The 12,484-nt window shown below is 38.9% G+C and overlaps 1 protein-coding gene across 4 annotated transcripts in view; it reads right to left on the bottom strand.

Annotated features, from left to right (window-relative positions):
- The window catches only part of SPAG9 (sperm associated antigen 9), a 140,806-nt gene that overhangs the window by 89,873 nt on the left and 38,449 nt on the right, over positions 1–12,484 (bottom strand). For all 4 annotated transcript variants that reach the window (XM_075994459.1, XM_075994460.1, XM_012789801.2 and 1 more), the window contains exon 3: positions 3,184–3,254. In XM_075994459.1, the coding sequence (XP_075850574.1) occupies positions 3,184–3,254 (71 nt within the window). The remainder of the gene's footprint in view (positions 1–3,183; positions 3,255–12,484) is intronic.

Below are 12,484 nucleotides of genomic sequence, written 5' to 3'. Positions count from 1 at the left end.
ACATGTGGCCTGAGTGGTTCACAATCACCTGACCTTTATGTTTCCTCCACTCCCTTCTTTACATGTCTTCTTTTAAGCAAATTCAGTTATGTATACAAAATTTTGGATTTGATTAGAGAACAGTTATTCATGTTACAAAAAGAGCCATAGTAGGTCTTCCTCAAGCAGCAAACAATGTGTTTGATAAAAGTGCTATTTATTTATTTATTTAGAGACAGAGTCTCCCTTTGTTGCCCAGGCTAGAATGAGTGCCACAGCTCAGCCTAGCTCACAGCAAATTCAAACTCCTGGGCTCAAGCAATCCTTCTGCCTCAGCCTCCCTAGTAGCTGGGACTACAGGCATGTGCCACCATGCCTGGCTAATTTTTTCTATATATATTAGTTGGCCAATTAATTTGTTTCTATTTTTAGTAGAGACGGGGTCTTGCTCTTGCTCAGGCTGGTTTAGAACTCCTGATGTTGAGCAATCCGCCCACCTGGGCCTCCCAGAGTGCTAGGATTACAGGCGTGAGCCACCATGCCCAGCCTAAAAGTGCTATTTAAACAACTATTTTGTGCCTATAAAAGATATTATCTTCTTTGGAAGTAATAGTGAAATGGTTAAGGTTAAACCCTTCCAGACCTCCTTTCCCCAAAGGTTTCCACAGTTTCCCCTTAAAGGGTACCTAGCTCTTTGGCTTTAAACAGCTATTTATAATTGCTAATTGAATGACATCTCTAGACCAGATGTTTAAGTAGAAAAAATTGTGGACTAGAGTAGAGCATACACATATTTCAAAGCAGCCATATCTGTGTTACATAAACCTTCCTGAGGCAAAACGAAATAAAAGGAGCCTGTTAGGTGCAGAGGGTAGAAGTTGCTTGTGACTGAGGGAGGGGATCCTATGAAAACAGCTGCAGCGTGGGAAATCTGCCTTGGTTACTGGATAGGCCCAGCTTGCTGACTTGGTAATTAAAATTTTCCTGAGATTTTTTTTTTTCTTCCTGACTAGACAGAAAAATTATTATATCTTTTCATTTGAAATTAATGTCAGTTTTTTTCCTATAGGAACCTATCTTCACTTTTATTAAATAAATACATGGGAAAAATAAGAAATTTCACTTGACAGTTGATTTCTTAAGAATGTATATGTTTTATAAATACTTCAATTTAACATATAATTTAATAATCCTCAATTATTACAAAGGTTAGAATGTGATTGAAAAAACAAAAAGCATTATTCATTACTTCATTACTCATCACTATCACTTACTTATAATAGTAAGTAAAATACATTCTCCAAATATATTTGCAATTATAAGCATTGACAAGCAATACTTGAGTAAACACTATGTATAAGACATTGTTTAGGCACTGAAATGAAAGATAGAAAAAGAATCAACAATAGGTTTTTTTTTTTTTTTTTTTTGAGACAGTCTCACTTTGTTGTCCAGGCTAGAGTGAGTGCCGTGGCGTCAGCCTAGCTCACAGCAACCTCAAACTCCTGGGCTCAAGCGATCCTCCTGCCTCAGCCTCCCGAGTAGCTGGGACTACAGGCATGCGCCACCATGCCCGGCTAATTTTTTATATATATATCAGTTGGCCAATTAATTTCTTTCTATTTATAGTAGAGACGGGGTCTCGCTCTTGCTCAGGCTGGTTTTGAACTCCTGACCTTGAGCAATCCGCCCGCCTCAGCCTCCCAAGAGCTAGGATTACAGGCGTGAGCCACAGCGCCCGGCCCAACAATAGGTTTTTAAAAACCAATTGTTTTTTTTTTTTTTTTGAGACAGAGTCTCACTTTGTTGCCCAGGCTAGAGTGAGTGCCATGGCGTCAGCCTAGCTCACAGCAACCTCAAACTCCTGGACTCAAGCGATCCTCCTGCCTCAGCCTCCCAAGTAGCTGGGACCACAGGCATGTGCCACCATGCCCGGCTAATTTTTTACATATATATATCAGTTGGCCAATTAATTTCTTTCCATTTATAGTAGAGACGGGGTCCCGCTCTTGCTCAGGCTGGTTTTGAACTCCTGACCTTGAGCAATCCGCCCGCCTCGGCCTCCCAGAGAGCTAGGATTACTAAAAACCAATTGTTTTTTAATAGACTTTATATCCACCAACTGTCATCTTATTAAAATGTGGTATTTTTTTACATACAGAAAAAATTCTGTGTAACCTGCTCCTGTCTTCCCCGAGCGCAATGGTTCCAGTCCTTCACGGCCAATCTTTTCACTCTACCACTAGATGTCAATTCTGTGACACTTCATGCTTTGGATGTAACTATTAAGCTATGATTATAATAATCAAACCTCAGGGCTAACAGGTAGGAATTCTAACTCCTCCCCAAGAAAGCATTAACCACATTATTCCAAAGCAAATGAAACTTAGTGTGGTGGGGTTTTCTGTTCCTTAAAAACAACAATGTAGGTCTCTACCAGAGGCAGGATAAGAAATCACATAAACTAGTGGAAATAAAAATGAGAACTAAGACTAGAACCATCTGTATCATGGGAGATAGAACTAGAAAAGGAAAAAAAGGAAATAATTATTTTTATTTGGGTATGTGAACCCTAGACTGACAGTGATACACAAAAACAAGTTTCACATTAAGGAGATAAAAACAAATGCAACATATGAAAGGCTGACAGAGAATCATAAAAAGAAGGTTAAAAAAAAACCTCAAAGTACATTTTCTAATTTTATTTGGAGAGGTTATGTGCTGGAATTGTTAATTTAAAATTCACGAAGAAAACCTGCTTTAAAGTCATTCTGATTTAACATATTGTAATTTGTGTTTATGTTTTATTTGTTATCAGCTTAATGCAAATAAGCCCTTATACTGGATTATAAATGCATAGATTCTTACCAATAATTTACTAATCTATCATTTCCAAACTGGTAACAAAATTCATTCCTCTTATCTTAGCATCATGCAAACTTTTCACTATGTGCTCATGAGTTTTTGCTTTGCTAGCCAAGGAATTATTATTCTGTGGCATATTAATTCACTATGTGAAAGGTTAATTCCAAATGAAAAACAAGAAAAGTTGACATTTGGTAACCAGGTAAATGCCTCATGAAATTGAATGTTTTCTGGAAATAATCACCAAGAATTATTCTGATTTTCAAAGAAAAATAAGACATACTTTCCAAGGTTCATTTGTCTCAAGAGTAGCATGATAAGAATAACCCAGGAACCCACCTCAGTGTGTCTTTGATGTAATGCATTATATTCTTTCTTCAGTTCTGCTTCTCTTTCTTCAAGTCTGCTAACTGAAATTAAGATACATACACTTAATCAAAACAAAATATAAGAAATTTACTTGAAAAAGTCCATCTTTAAAACTTGGAATGGCTTATCTATAATCATTAGCAACTTTAGGACTCAGTGCTCCATAAAGAAGTCTTTACAAAGCAGTGACCTCATTTCATCATCCTTAATAAATAAAACATTATGTGTGTGTGGGGTGGGGGGAATGGGGCAAACATCAGATTGGTTCTCTAATATGCCTATGTTTATCATGTCATCCCCCTAAATAGATTTTTAACATGCTATAGAACTACGTCTTTCAAAAACATTTACAAATCATCTCATAAAAATTTTAACCTGGGAGTAAGGCCCAAATCATTGATTTCTAACACTATTCCAAGTCTTTTTCAGTACTAGCAGTTTGTGAAAGTGTCATTATTTACAAGTACCATTTCCTGCTTCAGGTCTTCTCAATTTCAGGGACTCGTCTTCTTTTATTTAGCTCCCCCTGCTGATAGATTTTGTGAATGGCACTGACTTGGGGTAGAGCTTTAAGAGTACAACTTTCAGGTATTTTTTAGAAAGTTTTAAACCCCAAGAGACAAAATATCAACATAGGATTTCTCAGGAAAAAATAACTAATAGCAACGAGGGATGATTCAAAGAGGAGGTGGAGTCCAAGCAAGACCACAGAAAAATTACAGTAGTCAAGACAGATGTTAATAAGAGTGTTCCAGACACTGTTACCACAGAGAAGGGAACCAAAATCATGCCGGTGGAGAGGCAGAGGGAAGACTGACCAGCCTGGAGGAGCCCATGCTGGCTAAGGAGCAGTGGGAGACAGTCTGGTAGGGAGAAATAAAACTGGCGCTAGGGGAGCTTGTCAAAATACTCATTTAAGTCCGTTTGAAAGCCTCAGTTTGTTGGAAATGTTCTCTTGGTGTAAGGGTGAGCTAGTTACAAACATGTAAGGCTGTTTGTAATCTATAGCCTGTGACTGATACTCTAACAATACACATAAATGTTTTATATGCTTCATGTGAACACACCAGATACCAAACAAAACACAACTTGCACTGCTCCCAGTAAACTCATTTGGGGTTTGTATCCCTTTATCTGTCATTTGTTTGAATATCTTGAAAATAAAAGATTAACGAGGAAAATTGTAGTTCTTTTTTGTTTTGATTTGTTTCTAATTCAAGCCTGTATGTCACTGGCTCATTAAGTTTACACCAGTGAATAAACACATACTATAGTACCACAGTAGCACACCTTATCGTGCCAGGCAAGCATCAAGTATATCTGCTGCTCATCTTATCCTGTGACTGAAGGTGATAAGAAGCAAATTTGTTATGCAGATGTGCTGAGATAATACAAAAGATGCTAAAAACATCATAATGCTTTTCATTTAAAAACAGGAAATCCAAGCAAATCATAGATATTAGTAATAATATCAAAATAAGCATTTTCTATTACTTCCTGTCAATCAACTTCCTGACAATTAACTTATCCCAAAAGCTTAAGGGAATCTTGAGACTACTGGACAAACCATATCTATTTTCAATGGTTCATCTTTGTGAATTAATCTTTTTTTGATAAAGTACAACCAAAACAAAAAATTGAATGCTGAGGCTAAAATAAAATCCAACTACCATTCATAGCCCTCAATTTCAAATTTATAGTCAATAGCTGAGCCTCATTATTTTTGCCAGCTAATTGGATATAAATTCAAAATAGGCCAGGTGCGGTGGCTCACGCCTGTAATCCTAGCACTCTGAGAGGCCGAGGCGGGCGGATTGCTCGAGGTCAGGAGTTCAAAACCAGCCTGAGCAAGACCCCGTCTCTACTAAAAATAGAAATAAATTAATTGGACAACTAAAAAATATATATATAAAAAATTAGCCGGGCATGGTAGCACATGCCTGTAGTCCCAGCTATTTGGGAGGCTGAGACAGGAGGATGGCCTGAGCCCAAGAGTTTGAGGTTGCTGTGAGCTAGGCTGACGCCATGGCACTCACTCTAGCCTGGGCAACAAAGTGAGACTCTGTCTCAAAAAAAAAAAAAAAATAAATTCAAAATAAATTTGTATCACCATCACTAACATTATAACATTATATAGTGCTTATTATCTAAGAACTGTATATAAATTAACTTATCTGCACCTGACATTAACCTTATGATGAAAATATTATTACATTCATTTTAGAGATGAGGAAACGTAGGCAAATTGGGGTTCAGTAACTTGCCCAAAGTCATACAGGTAGTAAATGGCAAAACAAGGATTTATAACAGAGTCTGGCTTCAGAATCTATGGTTTTTTTTTGTGGGTTTTTTTTTTGAGACAGAGTCTCACTCCGTTGCCCGGGCTACAGTGCTGTGGCATCAGCCTAGCTCACAGCAACCTCAAACTCCTGGGCTCAAGCAATCCTGCTGCCTCAGCCTCCTGAGTAGCTGGGACTACAGGCATGTGCCACCATGCCCAGCTAATTTTTTCTATATATTTTTAGTTGTCCAATTAATTTCTTTGTATTTATAGTAGAGATGGGGTTTCACTCTTGCTCAGGCTGGTTTCCAACTCCTGACCTTGAGCAATCCGCCCGCCACGGCCTCCCAGAGTACTAGGATTACAGGCTCGGCAGAGAATCTATGTTCTTAATTACCATGCTATAGTGCTTCTCAAGAAATACTCCTTTTTCACTTGAGGCAAGGAGTTCAAGACCAGCCTAAGCAACACAGTGAGACCCTGTCTCTACAAAAAATTAGCCAGATGCAGTGGCTTGTGTCTGTAGTCCTAGCTACTCGGAAGACTGCAGTAGGAATATTGCCTGACCCAAAATATGGAGGCTACAGTGAGCTATGATTGCACCACTACATTCTAGCCTGGATGACAGAGTAAGACCTTGTCTCTTAAAAAAAAAAAAAAGGCCTGGTGTTGTGGGTCACACCTGTAATCCTAGCAGTCTGGGAGGCCAGGATAGAAGGATCACTTGAGCTCAGGAGTTCGAGACCAGCCTGAGCAAGAGCAAGACCCCATCTCTAGTAAAAATTATAAAAAATTAGCCAGGCATGGTAGCACTAGTAGTCCTAGCTACTCGGGAGGCTGAGGCAGAAGGATTGCTTGAGCCTAGGAGTTTGAGGTTGCAGTGGGCTAGGCTGATGCCATAGTACTCTAGCCCAGGCAAGAGGGCCCAGGCAAAAAAGAAAAAAAGGAAGAAAGAAAGAAAAAGAATTATTCCTTATAATCTGTTTTTCATATTAGAGTTTATTTACAATTTCACTTTGGTGGGGAGGAGTATGTTTCAAACAAAAAACTCCTATTTTCTTTTGGAAATAACCCAGTCATGATACTTTGACACAAAGACATCAAACTATCAAGCAAAACATGTACCCAACTTTATTAATCATCAGGGAGATTCACATTAAAACCGAAACGCAACACTACCACCCATCAGAATAGCTACCATGAAAAATACCATACATCAAGTGCTAGCATGGATGTGGAACAACCGTAACTTTCATACACTACTGGTCCTGGTATGCCCATTTTGAAAACTGTTTGGTAAGATTTAATAAAGTTGAATGCTTGCCAGCCCTATGACAAAATAATTTCATTGCTTGTTAGTACATATATGTGTCCACCTAAAAGCATTTAAAACAATGTTCAAAGAAGTGCTATCTGTAATCATCCAAACCTAAAAACTCAACTCATCCAGCAACAGCAGAATGGATAAATACTGATGTACTGGAATACTACACAATGTGAATGAATAAATTATTGCCACATACCTCATGGACTAACCTCACAGACATGATGCTGAGAGAAAGAAGCAGAAACAAAAGAATATAAAGTTCAAAGACATGTAGAACTAACTGGAAGTATTAAAAGTCAGGATAGGCCGGGCGCGGTGGCTCACGCCTGTAATCCTAGCACTCTGGGAGGCCGAGGCGGGCGGATTGCTCAAGGTCAGGAGTTCAAAACCAGCCTGAGCAAGAGCGAGACCCCGTCTCTACTATAAATAGAAAGAAATTAATTGGCCAACTAATATATATAGAAAAAATTAGCCGGGCATGGTGGCGCATGCCTGTAGTCCCAGCTACTCGGGAGGCTGAGGCAGAAGGATCTCTCGAGCCCAGGAGTTTGAGGTTGCTGTGAGCTAGGCTGACGCCACGGCACTCACTCTAGCCTGGGCAACAAAGCGAGACTCTGTCTCAAAAAAAAAAAAAAAAAAAAAAAAGTCAGGATAGTGGTACCGTTGGGGAGGAGTTAGTGACCTGATAAATTTCTGACTGCAGTTTCTCGCCACCTAAGTCCAAATACAATGTGCATCCATTCACATAGGCACTTTCTTTGGCTTGAATACTCATTCTTCTGAATACTCATTCCAATTGCTATGAGTTCAACATGTGGCACAGATTTAAACAGACTATTCCGAACCATTACAAACAAGTTGTGCTGCTCTTACTTTAGAATTTACAGGGAAAATAGTAAAAATTCTGTCAAATTGTAGAATTATAAAAAGAAAGAAAGATGGGCACCATGGGAGATAAACTAGAATTACTCTTTCAAAAGTCATGTTGGTGGCCGGGTGCAGTGGCTCACGCCTGTAATCCTAGCTCTCTGGGAGGCCGAGGCGGGCGGATTGCTCGAGGTCGGGAGTTCAAAACCAGCCTGAGCAAGAGCGAGACCCCGTCTCTACTATAAATAGAAAGAAACTAATTGGCCAACTAATATATATAGAAAAAATTAGCCGGGCATGGTGGCGCATGCCTGTAGTCCCAGCTACTTGGGAGGCTGAGACAGAAGGATCGCTTGAGCCCAGGAGTCTGAGGTTGCTGTGAGCTAGGCTGACGCCACGGCACTCACTCTAGCCTAGGCAACAAAGTGAGACTCTGTCTCAAAAAAAAAAAAAAAAAAAAAAGTCATGTTGGTGGTATCTATTAAGTAAGCAACATGTATATCCTTTGACACAGTATAATCTTTCTTCGTTATCCTACAGACACTTGTACCAATGCCCAAAGATATGAAAGTGGATGTCCTGTGCAACACATCCTGTAATAGCCTCCAAATTGGAACCACCTCCAAATTTGTCATTAAGAAGTTGATTAAGTGAATTATGATAGTCATATGAGAAAATATAATGCAGTGGCCTTGTTACTTTCTTGCTATGCAACCTTGGGTAAATTAACCTCTCTGGGCTTCAGTGTCCTTACTTGCACATGAGGAATAATAACAGTCTATCAGAGTTAATATTTGTAAAGAACATAGAACAGTACCTGGAACACATGTGTTTTTTAAATAAAATACAACAATTAAAGATAACTGTTTTTAAAATGCTATATATATCTAAATGTACTGACATGGAATGAACTAAATGGAAGGATACTGAATATATATTGATAAAAATAAAAAATACAAACAATATGATGCCACTAAGATGTCTACAAAGCCAAAACTGGACTGTTTCCCCCAAAGCTGACCTTTCCCCTTTCCCATAGTCCTCTTTTTTTTTTTTGAGACAAAGTCTCACTCTGTTGCCCGGGCTAGAGTGCCGTGGCATCAGCCTAGCTCACAGCAACCTCAAACTCCTGGGTTCAAGAGATCCTTCTGCCTCAGCCTCCCGAGTAGCTGGGACTACAGGCATGCGCCACCATGCCCAGCTAAGTTTTTTTATATATTTTTAGTTGGCCAATTAATTTCTTTCTATTTTTAGTAAGGACAGGGGTCTCACTCTTGCTCAGGCTGGTTTCCAACTCCTGACCTTGAGCAATCCACCGCCTCGGCCTCCCAGAGTGCTAGGATTACAGGCGTGAGCCACCGCGCCCAGCCAAAATTACAAGTCTTAAACACTCACATCTATTCTCGGCACAAGTTAATTTTCTTAACCCACAAAAAGTGGTATTTAAAGATATTTTCTTTTTTTAAAATTTTAATTATTTTTTTTATTTCTATTTATTTTTTATTTTTTCCAGCATATTATGGGGGTACAAATGTTGAGGCTAAATATATTTTGCTTCCCCCCTCCCCCCTAAAGATGTTTTCAACTAGTATAGCTGCATTTTAGAAACTTGTATGCTGACAGATGATGTCCACCTTTTCACCATGTTTTCAAAGCAAAATAAATCATAATCACACTTAAACTAAGCTGCCTCAGATTTTTATATAAATATGTGTTCTAACCTGCTTAATAATACGCAAAATTTAATAAAATAAAAGCAAACAAGTTATCTCATTGTTAAAATGTCTACATAAATTAGATTGGAATCCGCAGAAATCATAATCAGCTCCTTTAGCATAAGTATTATCCACTTCCATCCGCCTCTCCACTCCAGTACAAGAGTAAATTATAGCCTAGTCATCTCAGTCTACTTAACCTGTGGACCTCAACTAATTTATTTTTCTTTCCCATTAAAATTAAACAGAAGGTTTATCATTGTGTATACTTATATTCAGATGTGTCATTGATAACTAGTTATACAAATCAAAACAAGATTAATAATATATTACCTACTACTGGCAGGCAACCACAGGGTTATAAAGATGGTTTAAACACGAAGTTCCCCATTTATGGACTAAGAAATAAACAAGTCAGGATGCCAAGGGGAAATTCAAGGAATAGCATCCCACAGTGGTAGTTCATTATAGTTAACTGCAAAACTACATACTATAGATTTTCAGACAGCTAAGTTAGAGTTTTAGTTGTTTCTAGCTCTAGGGGGATATACAGGCAATTAGAACTGGAAGTAAAGGGGTGTCACAAAATGTAGTATATCTATATAAAGGAAAATTATTCAGTTCTGAAAAGGAATGAAGTACAGATGCTATAACATGAATGCTATAACATGAATAAACTTTATGCAGGGGGAAGCAAGGAATAAGGAGTAAGTGCTAACAGGTATAGGGGGGTCTTTTTTCAGGTGATGAAATGTTCTGGAATTAGATAGTGGCAATGGTTGTACAACCTTGTAAATACACTAAAACACACCACTGAATTGTTCAATCTGAAGTGGTGGATTTTTAGTGGGGTTTGGTGGTGTGTGCCTGTAGTCCCAACTACTGGGGAGGCTGAGGGAGAAGGATCACTTCAGCCCAGGAGTTTGAGGTTACAGTGAGCTATGATGACAACACTGTACTCTATACTGAGTGAAGAGCTAGACCCTGTCTCAGAAATAAATAAATAAATAAAATAAAGTGGTGAGTTTGTGGTATGTGTATTAGATTTCAGTTTTTTAAAAGGTTATTCAAATAGCCTAAATAGCCAGGCATGGTGGCGTGTGCCTGTAATTCCAGCTACAGGAGACTGAGGCAGGAGGATCACTTGAGTCCAGGAGTCTGAGGTTGCAGTGAGCTATGATGTCACTGCACTCTAGCCCAGGCAAAAGAGAGAGATCCTGTCACACACACACAAAAAACCTATCCCTTTATACAGTATGAAGAAATTACTTCTTAATAATAAAGAAAAAGAAAGTCAAATGGTGAGGGAACAAAAAAATCTCAACATTTAGTAAATGATGAATAAATTAATAAACGTACAGCAAAGACTTTTAAAACAATGATAAAATCAAGCCAGAGGAACCCTGAAGTTATATTTTTAAAAAGCAGATTATATAAGCACAAATCATAAATGCTATATTTTCATTAAAATGTCCCCCTCTTCTCTTCCTCAGATAATTCACAGCGAAAGAACAGGGAGATGGTTGTTAAGCCTTAGGTACATTCACTCCCTTGCCTCAACACTTGAGGAAAATCAACACATGGAAGCAGAGTGTGGAATGGTGGACAGTGGAGACTCCGAGGGGTAAAGGAGGACAGGAGGTGCTTGGTGGGTATAATGTGAATTTCTCCAGTGATGGATGCACTGAAGGCCCTGACTTCACCACAGTGCAATATATCAGTGTAGCAAAATTGCACTTGTACCCCATGAATATATACAACTAAAAATTTTAAAAAAACACTGAGCAAAGCCACGTACCACCTATTAAGGTTGTTAAGCTGAGGCAGAGACCGGCCAGATGTCAACCAAAGCAGTTTCTTCTTTTTCTTGGACATGTAGACTAAATATCCCAGCCCCTGATGTTAGCCTCTGACTGAACTATATAGCCAGTGAAATCGAAGTAGAAGTGATGCGCACCACTGTTAGGCCTGGTCCAATAAAAACTTTCCACATGTAATCCTCCACTCCTTTTCCCCTTCCTCTGACTTAATGTAGGTGAATATAACAAACTTGGAAGCTATAAATTGGAAAGTGCCTGTGTTTCCAAAGAAGCCACCCACGTACTCCAAACATCCACTTTTTAAACTTTACATGAGCAAGAAATAGCATATAACACTTGAGTCACTATATATAATTTCTGTGACTTGTTGGCTACAGCAACTAGAGTTAGCCTAACCTATATCAGTTTATAAACACATATTAAAGTCCTCTTAAAAGTTAGTATTCTAGGGCCGGGCGCGGTGGCTCAAGCCTGTAATCCTAGCTCTCTGGGAGGCCGAGGCGGGCGGATTGCTTGAGGTCAGGAGTTCGAAACCAGCCTGAGCAAGAGCGAGACCCCGTCTCTACTATAAATAGAAAGAAATTAATTGGCCAACTAATATATACAAAAAATTAGCCGGGCATGGTGGCGAATGCCTGTAGTCCCAGCTACTTGGGAGGCTGAGGCAGGAGGATTGCTTGAGCCAGGAGTTTGAGGTTGCTGTGAGCTAGGCTGACGCCACGGCACTCATTCTAGCCTGGGCAACAAAGCGAGACTCTGTCTCAAAAAAAAACAAAAAAAAACAAAAAAAAAAAAAAAAGTTAGTATTCTAAATCATCAAAGGTATGTCACCCCATCATGCTTTAAGAATAGTTTATGTCTTTGTTAGTCTGGATGATTTTCAGAATGCTATTCTGGCAATTTAATCTCTCCTCTATAAAACACACAGCAAGAACCTGGACAGAAACTATCTAAGACTTTCTGTAATTCATGTTTTCTTTACCCCATACTGTGATTCTAAATTTTATTATAGCATTATCTTTTTAGATACATATAATACAAAGATCGTATCATATGATCATATAATTGATCATATAATGCAGCAGTCCCCAATCTTTTTGGCACCAGGGACCAGTTTCATGGAAGAAAATGTTTCCATCAACTGGGGGTGGGGATGGTTGTGGGATGATTCAGAAACATTACATTTATTGTGCAGTCAAACCTCTCTGTTAATGATAATCTGTATTTGCAGCCACTCCCCAGTGCTAGCATCACCGCCTCA

Source organism: Microcebus murinus, chromosome 18, assembly GCF_040939455.1.
Source record: "Microcebus murinus isolate Inina chromosome 18, M.murinus_Inina_mat1.0, whole genome shotgun sequence".
Classification (NCBI taxonomy): Eukaryota; Metazoa; Chordata; class Mammalia; order Primates; family Cheirogaleidae; genus Microcebus; species Microcebus murinus.
The sequence above is the reverse complement of the archived record's forward strand: the minus strand, read 5'-3'. Positions and strand labels throughout refer to the sequence as shown.